The 26,461-nt window shown below is 43.1% G+C and overlaps 1 protein-coding gene across 6 annotated transcripts; it reads right to left on the bottom strand.

Annotated features, from left to right (window-relative positions):
• LOC102563082 (monocarboxylate transporter 10) lies at positions 1-26,250 on the bottom strand. 6 transcript variants are annotated; one of them, XM_019479707.2, is made up of 9 exons: positions 25,942-26,246; positions 20,433-20,695; positions 18,383-18,598; positions 16,335-16,544; positions 13,593-13,744; positions 12,312-12,474; positions 7,849-7,968; positions 3,094-3,296; positions 1-604 (listed from the first exon to the last, which is right to left on the bottom strand). In XM_019479707.2, the coding sequence occupies exons 2-9, from the start codon at positions 20,677-20,679 to the stop codon at positions 392-394; spliced, it is 1,524 nt and encodes a 507-aa protein (XP_019335252.2). In that variant the 5' UTR covers positions 20,680-20,695; positions 25,942-26,246; the 3' UTR covers positions 1-391. The 6 variants fall into 6 exon arrangements, with proteins under 6 accessions (XP_019335252.2, XP_019335250.2, XP_014452208.2 ...); XM_019479705.2 differs by having other exon boundaries at positions 7,849-8,052; positions 25,990-26,244; XM_014596722.3 differs by having other exon boundaries at positions 7,849-8,052; positions 25,942-26,243.
• Between the last annotated feature and the right edge of the window lie 211 nt (positions 26,251-26,461).

Raw genomic sequence — 26,461 nt, 5'->3', positions numbered from 1 at the left:
TTTGATAATAAAACTTAAAATATAATTTAGATGCAATTTAAAAACATGTAACATTTGAGAAATGTTCTAATTCCCACCGCAGTTCATATTTTAAAATTCTTAAATATATTACAAATATTTAATACAGGAAGTTCAACAAACTGATTGTAGATCTGAATTACAAAACAGAAGTGTAATTAAAACAAGTATATTCAAGGATGTATGATCAAACAAATGGTAACCAATTCTCTATCAGTTTAGGATATACTAAAAATAAATACATAAATGTACAGATAAGCTGCATCTCATCAGTCTGTCACTATCCTTTGATCCTGACCATTGCATTCACTGAGACCATATTGGAAAGCTGTATAGCTAAATATCAACTGAAAATCATTTTAATACCATTGATTTAAGTACTAGTGGTGGTACTTGATACTTCATGTATGTCTTCTTCTTCTTCTTCTTCTTCTTCTTCACTTAAAACTACATTGTGTTCTTTTTCGTAGGGAGCAGGAGTCTCAGGTTCTTTTGCTAAACCTGAAGGTTCTCCTTTTTCATCTTCTGTTATATCTGTGTTTGAAGTCACAGGAATGGAACGCCTTGTTTCAAAATTATTTAGCGTCTGTGTATGAAAATAGATAAACGATTGGAAAACTATTGTGGCTGTGTTAAATTTAAATATCTAAAATATCTTCAGAAATTTTAATAAAATTGGGTTTTTGTAATCTGATAGATTTGAAGGCCAAAAAAGGAACACCATGATAATCTGACATCCTGCATTTACACAGCCAACAGAAGTATACCCAGTAATTCTTGCATTTAAAACTTCTGATTGAAGTATAACAACCCAGACCTTGAAATTGGGAAACTGGTTCTTCATCTGACGGTATCTCCTTTTCAGTATTTTTTTTCTCTAACATTCATCCTAAATTTCCCTCCTTAAGCTTCGTCCCATTACTCTTGGTTGCAGTCTCTGCTTTTATTTGGCTAAGATAAACAGCTACTCTTCCTCCTTTGTATTTACAGACTTTTAAACTTCCCTCAGAATCAATCTTCCCATTAATTTTTTATGTTCTTTTACAGTTTCACTCCCTTTATCTATACATTTTTGTTAATTGCCTAGCCCTTATGTGCGTGTCAAAGAAAGCCTTTACTTACAAAGAGCAGGTTAACATCAGTACAAGTAATAATCTTGCTTTAAATCATCTTTGAGTAAAATGAATAAGCTGCTTTGGAACCAGAGACCAAACTCAGGCCAAGTTGGGCTGTCTTTTGCTTGCTCTATTTCTGGCCTCATAAATCTTTTCCTCATGTCTGCCCATTGGGCCAGTTCCAACAGGAGAGAGTAGAGGATACTCTCAGCCACGCCTCAGCCACAGCTTGGTGCTTAGGGCACTGTCCTGGGAAGTAGGAGATGTGGATTTAAATCCTCTCATTCCAGAATGTCCTGGGCAAGTGTCCCAACCATTACAGAAGAGGGAGGATTTCCTTAATACTGAAGTCAATGCTGCTGTTTATTAGGTAGATAGTCATTCAGGTTCTTAGCTTCACTAAAGGTGTCTCTTACACCATAAGTCTCAAATAGAAGCATTTAAGCACCAGCAAAAACTTTCCAGTGAAAGAATGGAGAACTATTTGATTCCTGTACAAAACAGGATCTCCCTCTGGGGATGCACCAAAACCCCATAGGAAGAACAGGAGAGCTATACAAGTCCACAGGGGAAGAAAGGTCCCTCCCTGTTCCTGGTCAAGTTGTCTGAGAGAAAAAAAGAGGCATCTTTTCTGAGACATCTTTCTATTTTAAAAGGTGGATACATTATTTTTCAATACACACACACACACACACATACATACATAGCATCTTCTTGTCTTGTACAGATAAAGTAATTCAGATAGATACTGTATATAGGTTGCACATGTATTAGTTTAGACATAAAAAAAGTTAAAACAGTTTTCAAGGGACATATCAGGACCCAAGTGAGTGATGTGACCAACATTATATCCAGTCATCCTTGACCTCCCCAGACCAAATGGTCAGCTGCCCATACACAGAGTCAACTGGGAACAGTCTTCAGTGTGTCTGGAGTGAAGCTTAGACTTATATTTCCGGATTCTGTTGTGAGACACCTTAACCACTTTACTACCAGAGTCACTTTATATGTCTAAGATGCTTTTTTTTTTTTGTAATAAATCTAGACAGTAATGATGTGAATGAATGGGTCAAAATATGGTAAGAGAGGTTCACAAAGAAATCACAAACACCCATCTCCACCCATCTCCTTGGAAAATGCCCAATTGCTTTCTTCCAATACTCTGGTACTTTGCCAGTCTTTTCATCTTTTCCAATATGACACTGAGATGCAGGAGAGATTAAGAAGGTGCTAATTTTATAGACTGCCTTTTAGTCATAACCACACTTTAATCTGAGTACCACAAAACATTTTATTGCAGCCTTCAACATTCCAGCAGAAGACTGGATTGAATGTCTTTGGCTGGAAGGGCTTTGTATGAATAACTTGGTTTTGCACTGTCTATATCAGGCCAGTTATGGAATAAGAAATACAACCAATTTCCTATGATCCAACACTATTTAATTAAAAAACTTAAAACAACTCTTGATATGAAGAGAAGCTTTAGTCTTTTAGTCTTTAGAATCTACTGTTCAGTGATTTAAATTAAAAGACTAACATAATTCTGTTTACTTCAATGGAGAACTTAGTGTAAAATGTTTAAACCAGTTTGAAACTTATTATCAATTTGAGAAATACTTCAAATAATTCCTATATGCACACATTTTCTAAATGCTCACACACTCGCACTCCGTGAGGAATACCAAAAGAACCAGGAAAAGCTTTCCAATCAGCAAAAATTTTTTAAATTGTCTTAAAAGATTAGTAGAAACAATAGCAACCAGGGCAGAAAAGAAAAAAAAAAAATCAACAAAAGAAAAAATAATAAAACAATAAGATTGTACTAATATTTTAATATAGGCATGTGTCTATTTTAGCTTCATGTAATAAATTATGAAAAATGTTCCTACATGCTTCGAATAAAGACGTTTTAGCACAGAAATAATCATTTTGGTATAGATGCACTCATTCTTTCACTTACCCCTTCTGAAATAGATGATGACCCCCAAGGTATTATACTGCTTGTTATCTCACAAACAGAGGCATGAATAATATTTTTCTTCTCTTGTACTGCTGTTTTCTTCAGCTGGGGAATGAAAGCAAGAATACCTGCTGCTCCAACAGAGAAAAGCCCAGGGACTACAAACCCAATGTTGTAACTCCCCAACATGTCATATATCCAGCCTGAAAAAAAAATAATATTCCAGTTACATGCAAATCATATTCTTCTTTTATTAGAGCGTGTATTTTCCTTCATGTTCCTCTTTACAACCCTGGACCACAGTCATGAGCACCACAGAAAAGTCAGAGAAGCCTAAAAATAATATAAGCACTTTTAATCTATATAACATATACAGAATTGCTAAACTTTGTGAGAAAACAGCCTCACACTTATTAGAGATGTTTATGGTGGGCCCAACAGACAACTCTGCTCTTTCAATATAGACTGTAAATCCATTACAATAAACTTCACCTCGTGTTGTGTGAGAGAAGGGCACTCACGTCACTGCCTCTTGTGCTGTCATTCTAAAAGCAAATCAATGGGAGCATACAGTAAAAATGGTTTATTAGGGCAAGAAATTTTCTAATTGGAGGTTGGTCAGAGCTTAAGGACTAATCCTCAATAGTTTTGAGGTGACTGATTTTACAAGAGACAAATCTAGGTGAATTCAGTTCTATTATTTTAAGGTATTTTAGAATTGTAAAAGACTGCACTGACCTTTTAATGCTTGAGATAAAAAAAAAATCAACATGGGACAACACTGCCTTGTGCTAGATTTTGCTGCTTAAAAATAAACCTGTGGGACTAGGATAGTCACCAAAAAGAGGGGAAATGGCATTGGGGAGGCCACCTCAGTTTTGGGAAGAAACATGCAGCAAACTGTTTTTACAACCAAGATTAAAGTTCCACAAGAGATATGGACTGGAACTCCTTTCCCTGGTCAATGGGGAGGAACGACGCTTGCTTGGAGCAGCTCCTAGCTTCCCTCAGGACCTAGAATTTTAGGAGATTCAGTTGCATAGAAGCCAGAGGGTGGTTTTAAGTAAGGCACCCCATGGGATAAAAATACAACCAATGTCCTTTCCCCAGATAAGAAAGGATCTAAAAGGAGACATTGAGGCAAAGAGCAAGTGAACCTGCTTTTTTTGTGTAAAGTTTTTAAGATAGATTCTCTGAGAAGTTCTGAACCATTTTTTAAACAAAACTACAGCTGTCTCACACTGCTTTATTTGGCCACCTGAAATAGAGCACTTGGTAGAGGAACGATACTTTCTTATTTCACAGACATAGTTTTTGGGGGCAGGTGATGAGAGGAGAGTTGAGATGCCACAACAACAAAATTAAAAAGGCCTAGAATACATTCCAAATTGCTACAGAAAAATAATACCAGTATAATGAATTAGATATTCAAACTTTACATTGGAAGAAATTCACCTCTATGTTGATGACATCCAACAAGGTCTTTGCACCACTTCAAGGTTCTACTTAACTCTGTATAACATGGGTTATGTGGGACCTAAATAGTACACAAGCCTCGTGTAGGTAGTTTACAGAAGGGCAAATTTATAACTTATGGTGAATACAGCAGAAAAAAAATGCTTTACCAAGAAAAATATCTCCAATATTTAACGCCATCTGAGACCCAAAAAGCTGATAACATGACAACAGAAAAACAAAAATATCGTATGTCTAGAAAGGGAAAAAATGCATATGGCAGCAGTAGGGGTTTAGGTTGTAGCCGTGTTGGTCTAAGGACATAGGCAGACAAGGTTCCTTGGGTGAATTTGATATCTTTTATTAGACCAACCCAAATAGTTGGAGAATATTTATTAAGCAAGCTTTCAGGTTCAAAACCCAGAGCCACCTATCCTAGCCTTCAAACAAGCACCGAACCTCGCCAACCTCATCACCAGAAGCATACTTCCTCAAGCCCAGAACACACCAAAAGGATCCAGACCGTGCCATGCCAAGAAATGCAAAACCTGCCAACACATCTCCACCACCCCCACTATTACTACACCCCACAACAGAGCCATCAGCATCCCAGGATCTTACAGCTGCACCTCCAAAAATGTAATATACCTCATCCAATGCACCAAATGCCCTGATGGAAAATACGTAGGAGACCAAACAACAACTGCACACCAGAATGAACGCACACTGGAAATCCATCAAAGACAAAAATACCCAATTACCGGTGGGGGCACATTTCTCACAGGAGGGCCACTCTCTCTCCAATCTCTCAGTCCTGATCCTCAAGGGAAATTTACACAACACTTCCCAGAGACGAGCCTATGAGCTCCATTTCATCAACCTCCTGGATACTAGAGATTAGGGACTAAACATAGACATTGGATTTTTGATACATTATAATCTGCCTGGCAACTGACTCCCCAGCCCAGCCCAGCCCCTGGCTTCTTTACTTTTCATTCCATCCAGGAAGAGCACACACCAACTGCTGAAACTTCCTTAGCCTGACGAAGGGTTTTTGAACCCGAAAGCTTGCTTAATAAATATTCTCCAACTATTTGGGTTGGTCTAATAAAAGATATCAAATTCACCCAAGGAACCTTGTCTGCCTATGGCAGCAGTAGCCATATGAGAGGAAAAGAGATATTGAATCCTCCCTACCATTCATTCCTCAAACTGTTCCTAAATCAGTGTTTCCCAACCTTTTCTTCAGCATCACCTCATTTAAACATTGGATATTTTTGCGACCTCAAAATGATACAGACAAGACCAGTGTCCCCTCCCCCTGCAAGTGGCATGGCTGAAGCAAAACCCATAGGGGGAAGGATGTGGGGTGCCCACTGCAGGCTCTGGGCTCCCAACCCTGCTGCCCTCCCCTTGGGGGTCTCCATGGCCCAGTGGGCAGGGTCAAGCAAAGAGGTACAGTGCCACTGCCAGAAGCCCCATACTGGCCACACCACCATGGCGAGGTACCCCCTACCTGCCCAGCAGCAGTAACGGTGGCAGCATAGAGTTTCAGTTTCATAGTTGGTAGGGTCGGAAGGGATCTGAGCAGATCATCAAGCCATGGCAGAAAAAAGTACTGGGGTCAAACAACCCCAGTAAGGTGTTCGTCTAACCTCCTCTTAAAAACCCCCAGGGTAGGAGCCAGCACCACTTCGCTTGGAAGTTGGTTCCAGATCCTAACCGCCCTGACAGTGAAGTAGCACCTCCTGCAATCTAGCCTGAATCTACCCTCTGCCAGCTTGTGACCATTATTTCTAGTCACTCCTGGGAGTGCTCGGGGGAACAGGGACTCCCCCAATGCCTGCTGGTCCCCTCTGACTAGTTTGTAACAGGCCACTAGATCCCCCCTCAGACTTCTCTTGTGGAGGCTAACAGGTTCAGGTCCCTTAGCCTCTCCTAGTAGGGCCTGCCCTGTTGCCCCCTGATCATGCGAGTGGCCCGCCTCTGGACCCGCTCCAAGTTGTTCACATCCCTCCTGAAGTGCGGCACCCACAACTGGACCCAGTACTTCAACTGCAGCCTGACTAGTGCCGCATAGAGGGAGAGGATCACCTCCTTGGACCTGCTCGAGATGCATCTGTGGATGCATGACAAGGTGTGGTTGGCCTTCCTGACCACGGCCCCATACTGTCAGCCCATGTTCATTTTGGCATCAATAATGACTCCAAGATCCTTTTCTGCCTCTGCACTGACGAGAAGGGAGTTCCCCAGCCTGTAGGTATGCTGCTGGTTCTTCCTCCCCAGGTGCAGCACCTTGCACTTGTCAGTGTTGAAACCCATCCTGTTCTCATTCACCCACCCCTGTAACCTGTCTACCCCCTGCTGCTGCCAGGCAGGCAGGGGGTGCTTTGTCATGGTGATGTAGGGCTCCTGGCAGGGGCAGCAAGCCTCCCTGTCCTGCTCTGCCCTCCCATGCTGGGTCTTGCACACTGGGCCATGGAGGCCCTAGGGGGAAGGCAGAAGGGTGAGGAGCCCCAAGCATGTAGTGGGCAACTTGCATCTGCCCCTGCCCCATGAACAAATCTGGGGGATATGTGCCCCCCTATGCTATTCTCCTCAGGAGTGTATGCAGTAGTGGGGAGCCAGCCCCACCCCCGTATGAACTGCCTGTGGCTCCATCCTGCTACACCACGTTCCATATTTTCGCCCTGGCCCCAGGCTCCGGGTGGGCAGTAGCCCCAGCTCTACCCCTGCCCCACTTCCTCCTCCCTCCCTGCCCTTGGGGTCCTCAATCTGCCCTCCCCTCCACAGACTTACCTGGAGAGAGCTATGGGAGCTGCTCTCCATGCCACCTGACTGCCACATGCATGTGTATGCTTGCACATGCATGTGGCATGCTCTGTCTGATCACCCTCCTTCCACTCCACCCAGCCTCAAGCTGCCCCTTGCAGACTGGAACTCTGCCAGTCTGCAAGGGAAACCCACTGTTTACTGCTTTTTTTCTGTGATTTTCATCAGAATCGGTCAACACTGCCGAGTGTCTTTGCGACCCCATTTATTATCACTGCAACCCCAAATAGGGTTGTGACCCCAAGGTTGGGAACCACTGCCCTAGGTACAGAAGCACAGGACTGTCTAAACTATTGCAGGCCAAGGATGCTTCCCAAAAAAAAACCCCCTTCAATATCGATAGCAATGTTATTAATTGTTTTAGGAAAATACGTTGTTTTAATATGGATAAATATTTAAATATTAGCACTGGCAGAGAATCAATATTTAGGACTATCTTCATATATAACTTCATGTTAAATAACTCACCTGCAAATGGTGGACCAAAACAACTAATTGCATTGACAGCCATCATAAAACCCCAAGCAACTGGCATTTTCTCTGCTCCCATTAAATCAAAAGTCAGCACAGGCAAAAGAACATAGTTTCCTGCATCGAAAAATCCCAGAAGGGTGCCAAAGGCAATTAGAGATGTAAGTGTTTTACAAAAAGGTATAAGCAAAAATAACACACCTGAAAAACAAAACAAAAAGTTAAGATAGGCTTAGCATGGCACGTGTTTGGACTTGTGGATGAAATGCATGTGCTGAAAGGAACAGATGAAGACTGTGCTTCCTATCAATAGCTGGTTGATTGCTCTGTAGTCATTTTGATATAATCTCATTGTACACTAAAGATCATACTTACTCTTACATAGCAGCATCAATGTCTAACACTTTCTACCTTCTTCAGCTAGCTAAAGCAGGGGTGCTCAACCTCCTGTCTACAGGCTAAATGCTACTCATGGAGCCATACATATCTGGCCCATGGAGCTCCCCATAAAATCGGGATATTTGGCAGCAGGGGAACAGTGGCAATAAATGTGGCTACCCTCCCCGCTGCCAAATTCTCAAATCCCAAGCCCCATGCAGCAGATTGGGGCCAGGTCATGTCTTCTCTGCCACCCCTGTGGCTGGATGAAGCTGGGCCACACTCTTCCCAGCAGGGTGAATGGGGCTGGGCCATGCCTCCTTTTTCCCATGGAGCCAGGTTGAAGCCAGCTCAAGCCTCCTTCCTCTTGTGGGCCAGGCTGGGGCTGGACCATGCCCCTTTCCCCCTGTAGGGCTGAGCCATGCCCCCTCCCCTCCATGGGGCCAGACTGGAGCTGGGATGTCCCCATACCAGATCAGGACCATCAACCAGATCCGGCCCTTGGCTGGCCTGGGCATTACCCATCAGGCACACTGACCAAAAGGGTTGTGCACTACTGAGCTAAGAGATTCCATCCTGCAGTGATGGATGGTGACCGAGGCGTATTTATATATGGTTTTATCTTCCCTCATCCAAACTACATCACCACAACACACCTGTCTACAAAACCCTAAGAAGCTACTCATAAAAACACTGCTTAGAACTCTTTAGTAACACAAGCTACCCTGTGCAGATCACAGCTATCCTCTACTCTGCACTGGCTTCCTACAGAATATAAAATAAAATTCAGGTTATCAATCATTTCTTTTAAGGAGCTAAAAGGTCTGGGCCCAAGGATATCTAAAAGACTGCTTTAAGCTCCAAGACGGCCACTAGCTTCATTCCTCATAACTTCATTCACTCTATGAATTTCCCTTCTGTTCTATGCATTTTCTATGAATCCGTGCATTTCCCTTCTGTGCTAAAGAATGCCTTGCATTTGTAAGCTTGTCTGACTATATCAGCTATGCAGTTGGTCCAATAAAAGATAAGATCCTAAGAAATCCTTGCCTTCTGTTCTTCACAAATAAAATAAAAAAATATTGATAAATACCAATAGCACACAGATTCTGAATTATCTTTTATTTACTCTGACATTCCAAATAAATCAAGCTCCTTTCAAATGACTTTCTTCTATATAAACAAATTACCTAGTGTCCTTGAGGGACTCCTTGGAAAGTAATTTGAAAGATTACTATAACACAGCTCTTTCAGCTCATTCATTTTAAGCTGACTTTTCTCATGGCTAGGTGGCTGGTATAGTTTGAACACTAGAATAAAACAATGTATTACTTCAAATACATTAGTAGACTTGCATAGTTGCCATTAATTATATCCAGTAGGGGGCAACTGTGCACAACCTGAAGCACGTAAACAACCTATTATCAGAATTATAAAAAAAGTGTATTAAAAGAATGAAAAGTAGCTTTCCAGTTAGGAAGCTGACACTTATAAAAGGAGATCCAGAGCAGTTTGCATCAGTTTTGGCAGGAACATTTTAAGAAGATGAAAACAAAAACAACAGTTTTCATATAGGGAAATAAAAGAATACACATGGGCACGTGCCACATATGGGCACGTTGGCACCATATGACCAACTTTTCCACTGAGAATTTTAAGTCCATCTAGATCCAAATCTACACTATGAGGACTTTGATGATACAGTTGTGCAGATATACTCTAACAGAAAAAAACAATCCAAAAGTAGATGCAGCTTGCACTGGCCAAACCAAATCTTTGCCACTATAACATTCCAGCCCCCTCTCCAGATGAAATAAAACCAAAGGATTTCTAGGCTCAAAGACATCCTGATCGCATGCCCCTGAAAATGAGAGCCTGAGATCAGCATTCAGGGTGCCTCTAAACCACCTGCTAATTGCCAGGCTTGGGCACATGTGAGGAAGGCAATGTAGCAGAGGCTTGTTTCTCAGAGGCTCTGGGCTCTGCAGGGTAGACATATCTTTAGGAAATGTCTGAACAGTTTATCTAGGCTTTATTCAGTGTGCAGTTCCTCTGCCTGTTTTTTCTGTCCTGTGACAAAAATATAAGCAGTGCCATACTGGATTAGACCAGTATCCTATCTAGTCCAGTGGCAGTAGTAGATGCTTTAGAGTCAAGACATGAGAAGGGTATGTCTAGAGTGATTTATCCCATCATACCCTCCCTGCGCATGTATCATGATTGATTTAGGGGTGTCAGAGGATACATTCATAACTGTCTGAATAGTTATTAATGAATCTATCATCAATGAATAAAGCATTTGGAAGGATCTCTGGTAAGTATGAATTGGGTTTGGATATATCTAGAAATCCATCTCTAAATGAAGACAATATTTTGAGAGCCACCAGACTAAAAAAGTTCCTGAGGTTGTTGGTTACCAAAGTTCAGTGTGAAACTCAAAAACATGGTTTGCAAAAATAGGTAGTATCAAAGCTAGTCCAAAAGACTATAGATGATATTCACAATGCTTTTTCTTACAACAAATGAGACAGTAGTATCCCTAAATCAATGTAGATATCCAGATCATATAGTCAGTTACCTTTTTCTAGAAAAGGTTTGCTGATTCTCATGGTGACCATATTGACGTTTCCCCATAAAAGCCAGACTGAGCTGGAACACTGCTTTTTATTATCAGGAAGTAACTGGAATTAAACCCCTCCCATCTTTAATGCAGTGGCCTGGGCTTGAGGGCACTCTTTGCAGAAAGGAATGGATTTCCTGAAGTCTGTTCTGATAAGGTGCCCAAGAGTACTGTTGAAAGTGAAGTTGAGGGCAGAGGCAGGGCACCTGGAAGGTTTTCTGAACCTCAGACTCTGTAACTTTACCAATAAATATTCATTTGCCTGAAATGATAAATTAAGGCTAAATCTTACTATTTGCCTTTAACAAAGAGATCCTGGCAGAGGACAGAAAATAGTTGACTAGATGCTTTGGAATCCTTCAAAAATCATTTGTATATTGAAGCTTGCTAAATGAACAACAAGAACCTCTGCTCAAAGAGAACACATTTGGGTTTCACACTGGCATCAGGGTTTGCCCCTAAACTTTTATTGGCCCTGTACCCATGGCTCAGATGATGGAGAGTATAGTTTCTATTCTGTAAGATACATATAAAGCAGCTGTGGATATGCCTGCATTAAATCAGAACTTGGTAATAGATTTTAAAATAAATTACCATAATCTTCATAAAATTTAAATCTTCTTTCTGAAGAAATTGTGATTCACTACATTTCTAAGCAAGCAACCATTATTTATCAGTGAAACTTTTATATTACTGAAGTACAGTAGTAGTAAAATGGAATCTGCTAACATATTCTACAAATAATACCGTCGATCTGACTCTGCTATAAACAGTAGACCTCAAATGTCTTTAACCCATTTTCCTTGTGCTTCTTCAGTTTCAGTGAACACTTATTACACATTCTGCCATCCATTGCGAGAGCAGAGGAATGGTTCTGACAAGAGAAATGTAATCAACTGTATTCTATTTGCCCTTTTTTAGGGACAACAGCATATCACTAAACAAAATGACATGTGAATTGAAAACATACCTACATGTACCAGGATTCTGTTACCCTTACTCAGGACTAGTAATTTGGTATAAACATATTCCCATCGAGTCAACAAGACTATTTGTTAAATAAAGTTAGTCAACGTGAATCAGTAAGTGTGGCAGAATCGGTCTCCAAAATACTTATTTTTGCAGAAACTGAACAACTATTGCAAAACACATGTAATACAAGCAACAAGAGAGCACATTCATAAAATTATAGAAAATTTTTAAAAAGTAAATATAGTTTACAGTCATTAGCAATTAAGCAGAGACACAGTAATTTAAATAAGCTACTGATAGAGTTCTGTAACAAAAAGTATGACGGATTCGCCACTTCATAGAGAATGGCAGTGCAACTCCATTTCAAGAGCCACCAACAAAAAATTGGTGCAGAGTAAAAATCAGAATATATATAGCTAAATACAGTGTAGAATGACTGCCATTTTAAAAACATTTTCTTATATTTAATTTGGATAATAGAAAAACTTACCAACACAAAATACAGATGCCTGGTTAATAAAAAGACGGTTAATATTCTCCGAATCGCAAATCTTTCCAAAGAAAAGACAACTAAGCAGGCTGCTTATTCCAGTTCCTACCATAATATATGGTGCATCATCCAATGAAATGCCCAAGTCATTTGCAAGCTTCATCTGTAAATACCAGTATATCAATTAAATAAATAATACAGTGCTACTTTCCACAGATTCATTTGCATATGCACATACAGACTTGTCATTTTATTCCAACCATTTTCCATTAAAACTCTGCTTAAAAAATAATTGACAAAATACTGTTTCATAGTTCATAAAACACTTTTTTTCCTTTTTTAAATCCTTTAGAAGTTTGAAGCATTTATCTGTACTCAGGTATTAGGTCCTATCACACCTTTACCTGCATGTGCATAGGGGGCCTGATAATTGATTGCAACTCAATTTCCTCCAAGCCCTTTGGCTGAGGGCCAGAATATGAACCACTACCATCCATGAAAGACTATAAAAATTCCAGTCCCTAAACCAGCAGAATTCAGGAAATCTGCTGGAGAAAGACTTCTTGTCTCTGCACTGCTGACTAGGCCACCAATGCTAATACCAAGACATGCTTCTTAATGCATCTCAACTATGGGTTTAATTTCACAGCACATAAAGGTAAACACCAGAAGATAAGAGCTATTTTAGTTAAAGGACAATGTTGGCACAAGACAAAATGGGTATAAACTGGATGTGAATAAATCTGACCTAAAAATTAGAGGAAAGAGTATCTAAACATCAGGAGTATCTAACCGTTCCAGTTCTATTTTTTAAATTTACTGTGGTGACCAGCAAATCCTGATCTAAGCTGAGATATCTTGTTGCTACTCTAGTAGAAATATTGGGTCTAACATTTTAGACCCCAAAATAATTAGTGTAATATTTTATTCTCAAATGGAGAAAAATGGTATATTGAACATGCCTCTGGACCCCAGGCTCTCACAAGACAGGATTAATCCATTTGTTAGCTTATTCAAGGCTAACGTACAGGTACTTCAGAAGAAAATCATATTAAAATCCAACTGCAAAAGAATCTTGTACAATTGAAACTATGCAAATCATGTTGAGTTATGTGTATCTTTGTTAATAAGAAGTCCACATTCTTTCGAATACAAGTAATTATAATCTCTTGCTTTTCTAAATGACAGCTAAATTATCACAGAAGGATACTTAAAAAGCAAAAAATACATGAAGTATCACTATTAAATCAGTAGTAATCAGAACGGAAATTACATTCTTACCATATGAACAAAAGGTATGAAGAATCCAAATTTTGCTAATCCAAGAGCGCACACCCAGAGCTCAAAGACACTGTTCTTCCATAATCTTAGATCAACTATAAAACCTCTTAATGGTGATGTCTGAAAGTTTTCAACAACACTTTGATGTCTTCCTTTAAGAAAAAAAGTTAAAAGAAAAATGTAGCTACAATTTTTGTAAACATTTCATTACCATTTTTACCCAAGACTACTTTGAATTTAAGATGACTTCATAAGATGATTATTAGATTCTAGACAAGAAAAATCATAAATTTGTTTTAATGTTCCATTTCTAGAACCTAATTATTGGAGGGTCATTTTAAATTAATTGCCCTTACCATTGAGTGGGGAAAAGCAGTAGCAGGGGGCAAGTGGCAAGGAAAGCAGCAGCTGGGGGTAGGTGACATGCCTATGCACCCCTGCTATTTGCTCCCCACAAGTGCCTGCACCCCTAGCACCTGCCCCTCCCACCCTCCCCACTCCTGCCTGTCCCCTCTGCCACCTGCCCCTCTCTGATGCCTGCACCTCCATCACCTGTTCCTCCTGCTACTTGGTCCCTTTTCATCTGCCCCCCCGACCCCTCTCTCACCAGTGCTTACCCTGTGCAACTGCTCTGGCTGTCTCCCCCCAGGGCATGGAGCACCTGGGGTATGGAGTAGCAGTGGTCTGACCCCAGCCCAGGGCAATTAACACTAGAGTATGGGGGGAGCACAGGGGAGGGGGTATGTGGTACAAGGAGAAGTGCAGGGAACTGGCCCATGGTGTGGGAGCAATGGGAGCATGGGGAAAGGGGTATGCAGAACAGGTGGGAGTAGGGGGAATGCAGGGAAGAGGGCACACAAGAGTGAGGGGAGCACAGGGAAAGAGGGTACCTGGTGCAAGGGAGAGCATGGAGAAGGAGATACACAGAGTGAGCTGAAAAGGACTTGTGGGTGGGGAGTCCACAAGGACAAGGAAGTTGCTGCAGCATAGCATACCCTTTCACTGACATTCCTCCCGCAGCTACATGCACTTCACCCTGCCACCCTGGCTAGTACTCAAATTTAAGATGAATGTTCCCCACCCCCATGTTGGATAAGGAAAAGAACCTCGTTTTGGATTTGAGAAAATATGGTCTGTAGAGCTATTGTGAATCCTGTTCTTATTAGAAAAAAATCATGAACCAAAGTCAGAAACTACTTTTATGGTCTCATATGTAAAAAACAGATGCAAATATAAGATAATTCATACAGTCCAATAGAGGATAAGCTTAATCTTGCAGTGGCCAAAGTAAGTACATATATGCCAGACTTATCAATAAGCAATGGCAAAATTTTGAAGACCCACTAAACACCCTGCATTTCTCATGTTTCTCTACATGCTTAAGTAGTTAAGGCAGATGGAAGAAGAAAACTGAACTATCAGGGAAATGTTTCATCTTAAGTTTGGAGCGCTGCTTTGTATCTCTTCAAGTTGTTCCCCAGTTTCTTAGCCACAGCCCATGTTTCTCCTTGTTCCAAGTCTTCCACTAATTCCCCTGTCCCTGATTCCCATGCCCCCAGTTCACCATTTACAGTCCTCACTTCTGGCTTAGATCTGCTGCTATAACATTAGTCTGAAGTCAACAGCAAATCAGTTCATATTTGTAAATATTTCATATAATGTAAAATATAGTTCACTACACACAATGAACACAGCTTGAAATTAATTTGGCCTTGCCACAGATGCAAGCTGTGCTACTTTTTTAATGGATCCAGAATGGCATTGACCCAAAACTTAATTTTACTTTTTACATTAAATCCATGATGGGGGCTACACCAGTCTCGATTAAAATGCTGAAATAAAAAATCAAAACAGTTTACAATTATGACATGCAATAGAGAGGGGAGACTTGTACGGGTCCCTTCTGTGGGTAGAACTGGCTACAACTAATAAGAGAAAGGGAAAAAAATAAATGAAAAAGAAACAAAATACTATATATCTTGCCATCTTTAAGCACAGTTGCTTTTGGGCCATAAAAAAAATCCAAGCTTAGAATCCTAAAGATCAACCACATAAATACAACAACCTTTCCTGTTTCAAAGCAGCTTCCCACCAGGACTAGCAAAAGAAAAAAAACTGACAGAGAAACTAAACTCCTCTTATTGGCAAAGTCATCAGATACAGACACAAATAGATATTATGGTTATGACTCCCCAATTTCCTTATCTGTTTTATAAATTAGTATTATATAAAATGGAAGTAGTTTTTTTTTTTAATTGCCTAAAAGATCTTAAGTTAAAAAAAAATAAAATAAAATAATGAGTGCCTGGATTCACCAGCTACTTAACATAATATTTTATTATAAAAAGGTTCTACATCACATTTAAGTGGCCAGGTAACTCAAGTTTACAATTATGTGTTGGTGGCATGGAACAAAGCAAATACACAATTAGTATGTTCTCAGTACATTCAAATAAAGCACATACTTGCATTATTTTAAACAAATTATTTGGAATCAACTTTTGGGGCTATTTTAATAAACCGTATTATTTTAAACTAATAAGCAAATGTAAACTTGTTAGAGTCCAGTCTTGTAGACATACAGTTGATTTTTCTGAACCAGGGCCTCTTTTATGTTTTGTTAACAAAACATAAAGCCAAAGTGAAAGACTCAGTTACGGAAAAAGAATTTGATGTTGTTATAACTGATACAAGAACAAAATCCAATAGATGTTCACTAAAAAGGTAAAAAAGATGGCGTACGTTTTTCCAGTGGTCTGTAGGCAAACCCAGCAAAAATGCCTATTGCCAGAATTCCACAAAACACACGTAGACTAGTTCTCCATCCAAGCGTCCGGATTAGATATCGATGCACCTGATTCTGAACTAGTGTTCCTGCTGCCCCTCCAGCCATCACAATCCCAGTTGCAAACGATCGCTTTGTGGTAAAGTAAAGGCTTACCATTATCATACCTATGAAAAACGGATACAATTTTTAAAATACTCGAAGAATCTGTTTTACACTATAATAAAACTCAGTTATCTCCATCTCATTCACATCAGGGTAGTAAAAACAACACTCTCAAGTGAGACATTGGTAGAGAGAACAAAGAGAAATGCACAGAACGTTGTAGGTCAGCGGTTACCAGTCTTTTTGGATTAATGGAATACTGTCCATCTTCAAAATTTGTTGCACCTACAAGTTCCCCAAAATATCCTCTTTACATGCCCCACATGGGAGATAACTCCATACTTCCCAAACACCTCCCACCCAGAAGGAACTTCTCCCAAAAGAATAACTTCACATATTTCACCCAAGGCAAAGGCCTTCAACCCTTCCAGACACCCTTTTAACATTTGGCAAAGGTTGTTTCCTCACCTGCCAAGGGAGAAGACTGGCACCTTGAATCACCACCCAGAAGGGTAGAAGCTGTGTCATTATACTGAAGCTAGGATGCGTGCAACCTAACAGGGCCCCTTAGAGCAGGGGTGGGCAAAATACAGCCTATGGGCTGGATCTGGACCACCATGGCATTTTACCTGGCCTGCAACACATCCCTCAGCCCTGCCTAGCCTAGGTGTGTGTGGGGGTGGGGGTGCAGCCTCAGCTGTGCCCATGGGGAACTGGTGCCACCTTAGTCAGGGAGGACATGTGTGTCCCCCCTGCAACCAGTTCTGTCGACTGGAGAGGGGGTCCCCTCCTGCGGCTGATTGCATTGCCCCGGGGGGGGCAGAATACCCTGCGGCTGATCCTGCCGATCACGGCAGCCAGTCATTCCAGCTGCTACTGGGAGTGGCTATGGCCACTTCTGGGAGCAACTGCAGTGATCAGCCAGCGCTTGCAGGGGGGGCACCGGCGCACCCACCTGCCCCCATGCCCATCGCCCAAGCGTGGCCACTCAGGGGATGCACCGGCGCTCTCAGGGGGTGCACATGCACCCCTGTGCACTCCCTATGCGTCGCCACTGTTATCACCCATGAGATAGGTCCCACCACCTCTGAGCATGCAGCAGGCCTGGGGTGGCAGGGCAGCCAGGCTATACCTCCCAGCAGCCCCAGAGGCAGTGGCTCCTTCTGGCTGCCACTACTAGCATTGTTGCCAGTGCTGGACCCAGCCCCACTGCCTGGGTACCCCGGCCCGTCCACCCAGTACCCACTGCTCAGAGTGCTGGACAGAGCGGGGTCTCCATGGAGACTGCTGGGACCCCCACAGGCAGGGTGCACTCAACTGGGCATATGGGATGGGGCTGTAGGTGGGCAGGGAGTGGAGTCCAGGAGCAGGGTGGGCAGGTGGGGCTGGGATCAGGGGCTGGTGACAGTGTGGGGCTGTGCAGGGAATGAGCTACAGTTCTGCCCTGGGCCCTGGCCCCACACTGTCACCACCCGGTGATCCCAACCCAGCCCCAGTCCCAACCGCCCATCCTGCTCCTGGATGCTGCTGCCAGCCCACATGCAGCCCCATCCTATGTGCCTGACTGAGCATGCCTTACCCACAGGGGTCATGGCCAGCCTCCATACAGACCCCATCTTCCCACTCCATCTGGTACCCCCAGTCCGGTGAGGTGTTGCAGGGGAATCTGTTAAAACTGTACTGCCAATTCCAAGTGTAAGATACAGGCATCCTATTTATCTTTTCTAATGCAGATATTATTTTCATAATTGTATGCCCTGTTCTCCTTTTTTATTTAAGCAATGGAAGGCAGAACTTTTAAGAAGGTCAAATTAAGAAAAAAAAAAATGTTTTTTTTTGTAACTTGCTATGTTTTATCTTAATGCATTAGTCTACTAGTAAATAAATAAAATCAAATTACCTGGAGTATAAGCAAAACTTGATCCTATACCCACTAAGAGGCCATGGGTTAAAAACAGAATACTTATATCATGAGCAAAAGATGAAGAAATGACACCTGCAATCATAATTAGAGCTCCAAATACTGCTACTTTTATGGCTCCATATTTCTGCAGAAGTTTTCCAGAAACAGGACCAAAAATCATGATGAAGCCATAACTGAGTGATCCAATCCAGGCTGGAAAAGGAAATACACCCTTGCAATGAAATGCATTTTACAAGTCATAACGAGAACGTATGAATTAGCAGATACTTCACTGATATAAACTGGCATCGTTCCACTGAAGACAGTGGAACTGATTTCTACTGATTCAAACCAAATGAAGATATATGTACTTACTACATCCAAGAGACAGTCTTACTTCTAATACCAAGCATTGGCTACTGTGAGAGGTGTTGTGCTCTCTACCATTAGGTACCATATGTTTTTTGAAACTAAGACAAGCCCCCCGAGTCTGTGTTGGGGCCAGAGTCAGACCCACAGCAGCCTCTTGCTTCTCTGAGCTGCTTGCCTTCTGCTGTTTCTACCCCTCCCCTGCAACCTTCCCTCTGCCCCTGACTGTCAGGCACAGCTTGGCTCTGGCTTAGGCTGGATTCCCTCGTAGGCAGGGAATACAGGGAAACACCATCCCCTGCCCAGCCCATCAACAGCACCACCACTGCTGCATGGCCCATCAAGGGCTGTACTTCCCCATGCTGTGCTCCAAGACCTGGAAGGTAACAGAGGCCAAGCAGCAAGGGGGGAGGGGGGGGACGGGACGGGAAGAGAGAGAGAGAAATTGTAGGGGAGGGAGAAGGAACAGACACTGTGGGGGAGGGAAAGCAAGGGTAGGGACTGTGGGGAGTGGGTTAGGCGAAGAGGCAGAGATTGTGGGGAACTAGGGGTAGACAGGTGAAAGTAGCAGGGGCGGGGCAGGAAGGCTGCAAAAGGGAATAAGTGGGGGACAGAGAGCAAGGGGTCTGTATGACCCCACCCCAGCCACTGCTTTCCGTGCTATAGCATTTGTAGGGGGGGACAAACTTAAGACAACCATCCAATAATTAGATTGTGTACCTGGAAAATTATAATAAATGTATTTTCCATGCATAGAATTTACTTATTGGGGGATCATCTTAAATTCAGAATCACCTTACATTTGAGTGAATACACTAAATCTCAGCACTTGACAGGGTTAAGTTCAAATTAACTGTCGTTGAAAATTAACCACTTTTAACCATATAATTTCAGAAATTATGATAAAAGTATATCACAGTGGTTTGTCACAGCTTTTAAAATCTCTCATAAAGAAAAGATATATTAATCTAAAATAATACAATATATCTAATGAATAATTCACTCCTTCCTTTGTATTTCTAGTAAAAACAATCCAAACACATTACACTAGGAATGTGAAACTCAAGTCAAGAGGAAAAGAAATTATATTTGTAATTATGCTCAGTAGGTCAGAATATACATTTAAAATACATACCACCCGCAATCTAAAAAAAAGTTACCACTGAAATCAATACTAGGGCTATAACTGATTTTAGAGTAGTGCCTAAACTGAAGAAATAGATTGATTCTGATTGACCCAAAGTATTTTTTCTGTTTTTCCTACCAAACAGAAGTCCCCCAAAAATCCATTTTGTACCAGGCAAAATATTACAAAGGGAGACCAAACAAAATAACAAATGCAATTCAGGTTGGAAAATGTGACCATTTTAGGGGGGGGAAAAAAAATCTGAAACAGCTACTCTATAAGAGCATGGAACCTGGAATGCAGTAATGCTATATGGTTCATATTCCCCTGCATTTACCTTTATAGTAGTTCTTCTAAGCAAAGAAACATTAAATACAACAAACATTCTACCGAAGAAGAAACATTTAGAATTTTTGAGGTAAGCATTTCAACAGCAGACTGTTAATTAGATCACTTTTCAATGATATATTGCATTAGAAATGCTGATTTAGTTTTGGGCTACCTACACAGAAATATCAAGCCTTGGTTTTATATAATTAACTGATGACCTACCTGTCTGTGAACTACTTGACTTGAAGGTCTCAAGTAAGGATACCATGTAAACACCAAAAGCAGAATGGAATCCACTGACAAGCAAAGCATGTGTAGATGCAGCCAGCACTACAACCCATCCCCAACCTCCATCCGGAGGAGGGTCCAAAAATGAAATCTCTTTCTGGAGACTATCAGTGTTATCTTTTTCCTCCAAGTTGCGTGTAACTTGATGCAGCAAAGTCCGTAACCTTCTCATTTGTAACATGACTCGAATTTATGACCTGCACATAAATACATTTTTTTCATAGAATACATGATTCATTAAACTTTAATAAACACATCAGCAGTAAATGTAGTAGTTTTAGCTACTAACCTCCAAATGAATAATTCTGCTACTAGTAATGGACTCAGTCGATCCACTGGTCTCCATTAAAATGTTTATTAACATTATAAATGTATGAATGTTTCCAAACATGAACAAGCTAATAACAAAAGTACCTTGATACGGAATTATATATGAGACCATCACACTTTTACAGACAGATAAACAGATCTAGAGTGGTTATGCGACTTTCCCTGTAGTATCAGAGTGGATGATAGCAGTTATATACATAAACAAGCACATTTTGTAAAATGATACGGATAGTAACTATCAAAAGGTTAGACTGATAAGAAGTTCAGCTTACACACTAAAGGAAGTAGAGTTCATTCTTTTCTGTATTCTAACATTCATCAGTTAAAGTGTACCATATAGTTTTGTTCTGTAATACATTTGCATTCATTAACAACAGTGGTACTTGAAGAGCAAGAATTAAATCCAGTCTGATTTATGCCAGAATTAAGGTTAGTTAATTAGTTTTACTTACCACAAACCTTCTTGTTTGACCCAGGCAGAAAAAGTTCTGAATAGATATGATACCTTTATTAGGGCAACTAAACAGTTGAAAAAAAATGTTCTTTGCAAGGTTTCGAACACAAACACCCTTCTTCACAAACAACCTTGTCTCTTACAGAGAGTTTAACTTGGTTATTAAAGTCCAGGCAACCTTTCTGCAAGACACCTCATTCTCCTCCTCCACAGTGCTGTGAGTAATTTTTTCTCCTTTGTAACTACCTTCTTAAAAGATCTGCATATTATGCAAATAAATCGCACATGTACAGACAGTTTTTGTTCTTAAATTTGAACAACCAAAGAAGCTTATTTTCATTTCGCTAAATTTGAGAAACCACAATAACTAATCTTACTACATGTTAGTTCTCTGCCACCACCAATTAAGGAAAGAAAATGTTAACAGGAAGAGATAAAATTGTCACGCAGATTAAATCCATAGGTTTAGTCTGCAATGACCCAGGGATTTCTTGCTGTTCTATGAGAATGTTGTCATGTGTATCCCACTCAGTTGCATTGTTTTTAATGTTTATTCGTTTTAATTCAGATTAATTTACTCTTGATTCATAAAATAGATATATTCAAAATGGCTTCCTATCATTCTTAACGAGTGCAGAATTTAAATCAATTATGCCAACATATTTAAGTTTTTTTTACCTTTATGTCCCTCTTCCCCCCACTTCCAAAGTTATTGGTCTATGGTGCATATTTCCTTCCTTCTTTTCCCCTCTCATTCCTTACCTGTCATGGCGCAGGGTCCAGTAGGATAGACATGGTTTCCCTAAGGCCCCCTTTACCATGCCAAGTTGACCCAATGGGCACCCTCGACTCTCGCCTGCCACATCTTTGATGACAAAATATATTTGGGAGGCTGCCTTGGTCATGTCTTGCTGGACACTCAGACCCCGTGGTTTCCCAGACCCCCCGTGGGTCCCGCTCTGCAATGGGTGTTTCAGGGGCACCCTAGCCTTATGGGCTATGCGTGGCTCCAACCACCCCTTTACCATGCCCCAAGCGTCACAGATGGAATTGACTTTGTTCGGTCACGGCCTTGTTATAATGTGGGCCCCTTGGCCTCCCTGGGCCCTGCGCGGCACTGGTCTCACCCTGTGCCCTCTCTGGTGCTCGTCAATGCTGCTCTCTCTCTGGGGCTTCCCCACAAAAACGCTGCCCCCTCCTCTGGGGCTTCTCCACACCTGCACTGGGGCTTCTCATCAACATCCCCTCTCTGGGGCTTCTCAACTGCCCCCCTTTCTGGAGCTAGGGTCAGTGCACCCCAAATGCTGTGCACTTGCTGGCGCTGGGGTCCTCACACTGCTGTGGGTCCCCTATGAGGCCTCCTCCAACCCCTAATAGCCTCACCCAAAACACCGGTATTAAACAGTAAACAAAATGCAATCCCCTGGGCTATAACATAAACTGAAGCCACCCAGCTATAACCACGTTTCTTTTGTGAGCACCTTCTTAAAAACCTGCATGTTATGCAAATAAATCCCACGTGTACAGACAGATTTTGTTCTTAAATTTGAACAACCAAAGAAGCTTATTTTCATTTCGCTAAACTCCAAACACTCCAGGGATATTCCATCCTTTACCCAGCTCAGGCTGTACCTGCAGTCAGGCCTCTCCTCTCAGCTTTGCTCCGGGAGAGCTCATTCCCCCTGGTTGCTGGTAGGGAAGTGGTAGCCTGGCCTCAGCCCCTGGGCTTTATATGAGAGCCAGGCCCTGCCTTTCCTGGTTAGCTGACCTCTTCTGGTTGCCCTGGCAAACAGCAGCTGGGCTCGTCACTCACTGCTAGGGCTCTTTCCCTAGCAGTTTTCTCCCTTCTTAGGAGCAGTGCACCCGAGTGCTCTGCGACATTACCATTTTTGTGTTGTGTTCTGTCCATCTCTTCCTCCTCTCTCATCTTCTCTATCACTTAGTCCAGGGCTTTTCAAACTTTTTTAAACAAGTGTACCCCTTCTGCCTCAAAGTTTCAGCTCACGTACGCCTGTATCTTTTTTTCTCGTTTTTAAGAGGTGGTGGTGGCAGATCAAGGCCCACACGGTGAGAGAGGGAGTGGGGTTGGGGCAGGTGCTGTACAGCCAGGGCGGAGCACAGGATGAAGCTGCAAGAGTGGATTGTCCAGGGGGTGCAGCGGAGGGGTGGCCAGCTCCCGCCACTACATGCACATCAGTGTAGGCCCAGGAACCATGCGCTCCCCAGATCCGTGTGCAGGGCAGAGGTAGCTGCTGCTTCAGGCTGGACTCTGCACCCCGCTGCCCCAAGAGCCACATGACACTATGTGCCTGCTGCCACTGGGCAGGCAGGGGACAGACAGACACACAGATACAGACAACCTCCACAGCAGGCAAGTGTGTGTGGGAGGAATGGGCAGGGTCTGGAGAGAAGGAAAGAGCGGCAGGGGGGCGCAGATCAAGACCCCCACAATGCAGGAGGAAGTGGCTCAGGCCAGGCCAGGCCAGGCCAGGCCAGACCAGACCAGGCCAGGCCATGGGACAATAGGAGCCTGGTGGTGCATCCAGGGGCACGGGGGAAGGGGGTGGGGGAGGGCTTCCACTGCTGCATGCACCACGGGGGAGCATGTACCCCCCTTATCTATGTACAGGGTGAAGGTGGACTGGGCTCTGCTCTGCCTCTGTGCCTCACTGCCACTGCTTTGAGAGCGGTGCGATGCCATGTGCATCCTGCTGCTTGGCAGCTCACTGCCGGCCTGCTGCCCGCCCAGCAACAGAACGTACATGGCCATCACACTGCTCTCAAAACAAGCAGTGGCAGTAAGGCATAAAGGGTCTGAATGGAGGAGGAGAGAAATATGTCTCTGTGCCCACTTCCAGGACCAGGCCTGGGGTGGGCGGGCGAGGGGAGCGGTGCCCCTCTGTGGGCCGCACAACGCCACCCAGCCAGCCGGATACAGGGGGAGGAGGCGGCCGCACGTAACAGCCACTGCTGCTGCCACCCACCACCCTGTGCTGCCACCTGCTGCTCAGTGCCACCACTACTGCCCAATGATGAGGCTGAATTTGGTTCCTTTTTCCCAGTTCCTTATTCCTGGTTCCATATTCTTTATTCCCGGTTCCTTTTTCAAAGCTAATCTAGACCCAATAAAAACTTGTTATTAATGAATTCCACATCCTAAAGAGAGAGAATTTCATTAGCTATGCATATATACTAATTAATATGTAAAATAATATTCCACATCAAGTACAGAGCCCTAAATGAAGGTCAGATTAGGGTGGGATTATGGGGCAAAATACTTCTTGGGCCACCCCAAACTTCACTGCGATGCCACTGGGGGACTGTCCCAAAGAACCCTGGCCACAGTCCCACCTGGCCTAAAGCATGGTTTGGCTGTGCCAGGCTGCCAACAAAGAGCCCCCATCCCCACTATACTAAGTATAATGGCTTGAATAAGGATCTGGCTTTCAGACTGGAATTATGGCTAGAAATTCTGCTTGGGCCACCCATCAGAATACCTCTATGCCACCGGGAGACTGTCCTGGACATCCTCTGTCTTCTTCTTGGAAAATTTTTCATGTTCCAAGCCAAACCAATTCCAAATCAATGGAGTCATTCAAGAACTGTATGTGTCCCTACCATCAGCAAACATCCCCTACACCCGCCCAGGGCTGCAGATGCTTCCAAACCCTTTGGTAAGCATCCTCTGCACAGGCCCAAGCCTGAGGACTTGGGGTTTGGATGCCCCCCAGAGTTTTGCTTGCCCTCAGCCATATATATGGCCACAGGAGCAGTCTGCCACATCCATAAAATGGGCACAAAGCCAAGATCTTCCCACTGGAATTGGAAGTGGAAAACTATGCCTTACCTTGGTCAAAGTGCTACCCCCTGCCAAAAAAGTAGTCTTCCCCTGTCCCTAGGAAAACCACCTTAGCAGTCATGGTATCTCCCCTGCCAGGTATTTCAGGTAATAATTTTTTAAAAATGTTTTCACATTCCAAGCCAGATTGGCCAAATCCATTCCAAATCCTTTAGTCCAGAACCAAAAGTGGCAAACATCCTACTGGCAAACATCCTCCACCCCCCGCCTTGGGGCTTCAGATGGTCCCAAATCCTTTAAGCCTGCAAGTGAGATGCCTGACAAGCCTGGAGACTTGGGGTTCAGATGCCCCCAAGTTTTGCTTGCCCTCAGCCATAAGGTATTTCAGGTAATCTTTTTTTTTTTTTTTTTTAATTATTAAAATCTATCTATCTATCTTTAGGTATTTCAGGTAATCTGCCGGCACTTTCTTCTGACAACTTGCCTCAAAATAAAGAAAGGCTTCAATTTTGCTAACCCAGGTCTCTCTCACTCAGACTTACTTGCATGCTTATTTGCACTTCCTTCCATTTTTTTCAGTGTGCAATCATTTTTTCAGCAAATATAAAATGCAAAAACCTAAAACTCATAGTTCAGAAACGATCCCTTTTATCAGCCCAACTGAGAAATTAAAAAAATAACATTCTCTATTTCCCCCTCAGCAAATACGATAAATTTGGAGCTTCCAAAAAGGTAATGACACGCGCGAGACATGTCAAAGCTGCGCCACCCCACCCCACCGCAGGCGGGGCAGCCTATGACGTCACCGTGACGCAATAGGCACGTGGGAACCGCGCGGGGCTACTTTTCAGCCCGGGCACCTTGGTCGCGGACTGCGCGGGAGGGGGGCTTAGCCATCACGAACTGACATCACGGAAAGGAGGCGGTGTCTTAAACAGCAGTCCAGCCCGCACAGCTGTGCCTGCCGCAGGCCCCTCAGGCACGGGGCGGGGTCTGGTGCCCAAGGGGGAGGAGCCGCCTGCCCCTACCCACGCTGTTGCGGCGCCTGCAGCCGTTGGTACCGCCCCTCCGAACCCCGCGCGCGAGGGGGCGGGGCCAACCCCCCTATCCCGTCGGGGAGTGGGTGAAACACGCGCCCCTTCCCACGCACACACCGGGGGAGGGGCCTGAGTGGAGCGGGAGGCGGAGCAGGGCGGTGTCTCCTGCCCTCCTCCCAGCGCTGGGGATGGGGATAGGCGCGTGTGATTGGTGGAGCTTGTTGGTGACGTGTGGCCCCGCCCCCCACGGGGAGATGGGCACCTCGGCAAATAAATAGGTTTGAGCTCTGTGGGGTGGCGTCAGCTTTTTGACCAGGGGCAAATGGTAGGGCAGGTGTGGTCC

This window comes from Alligator mississippiensis, chromosome 1 (genome assembly GCF_030867095.1).
Source record: "Alligator mississippiensis isolate rAllMis1 chromosome 1, rAllMis1, whole genome shotgun sequence".
In the NCBI taxonomy this organism is placed as follows: Eukaryota; Metazoa; Chordata; order Crocodylia; family Alligatoridae; genus Alligator; species Alligator mississippiensis.
The sequence above is the reverse complement of the archived record's forward strand: the minus strand, read 5'-3'. Positions and strand labels throughout refer to the sequence as shown.

Excerpts from the sequence above, each read along its gene's own strand:
- LOC102563082 (XM_019479705.2), bottom strand. The coding sequence starts at position 20,679 with ATGTTACAAATGAGAAGGTTACGGACTTTGCTGCATCAAGTTACACGC. Across the intron at positions 16,545-18,382 it reads AAGTTTTGCTTATACTCCAG|GTATGATAATGGTAAGCCTT; the intron begins GTAATTTGATTT and ends CGTTTTTCATAG. Across the intron at positions 8,053-12,311 it reads GGCATCTGTATTTTGTGTTG|GTGTGTTATTTTTGCTTATA; the intron begins GTAAGTTTTTCT and ends TTTGTTTTTCAG.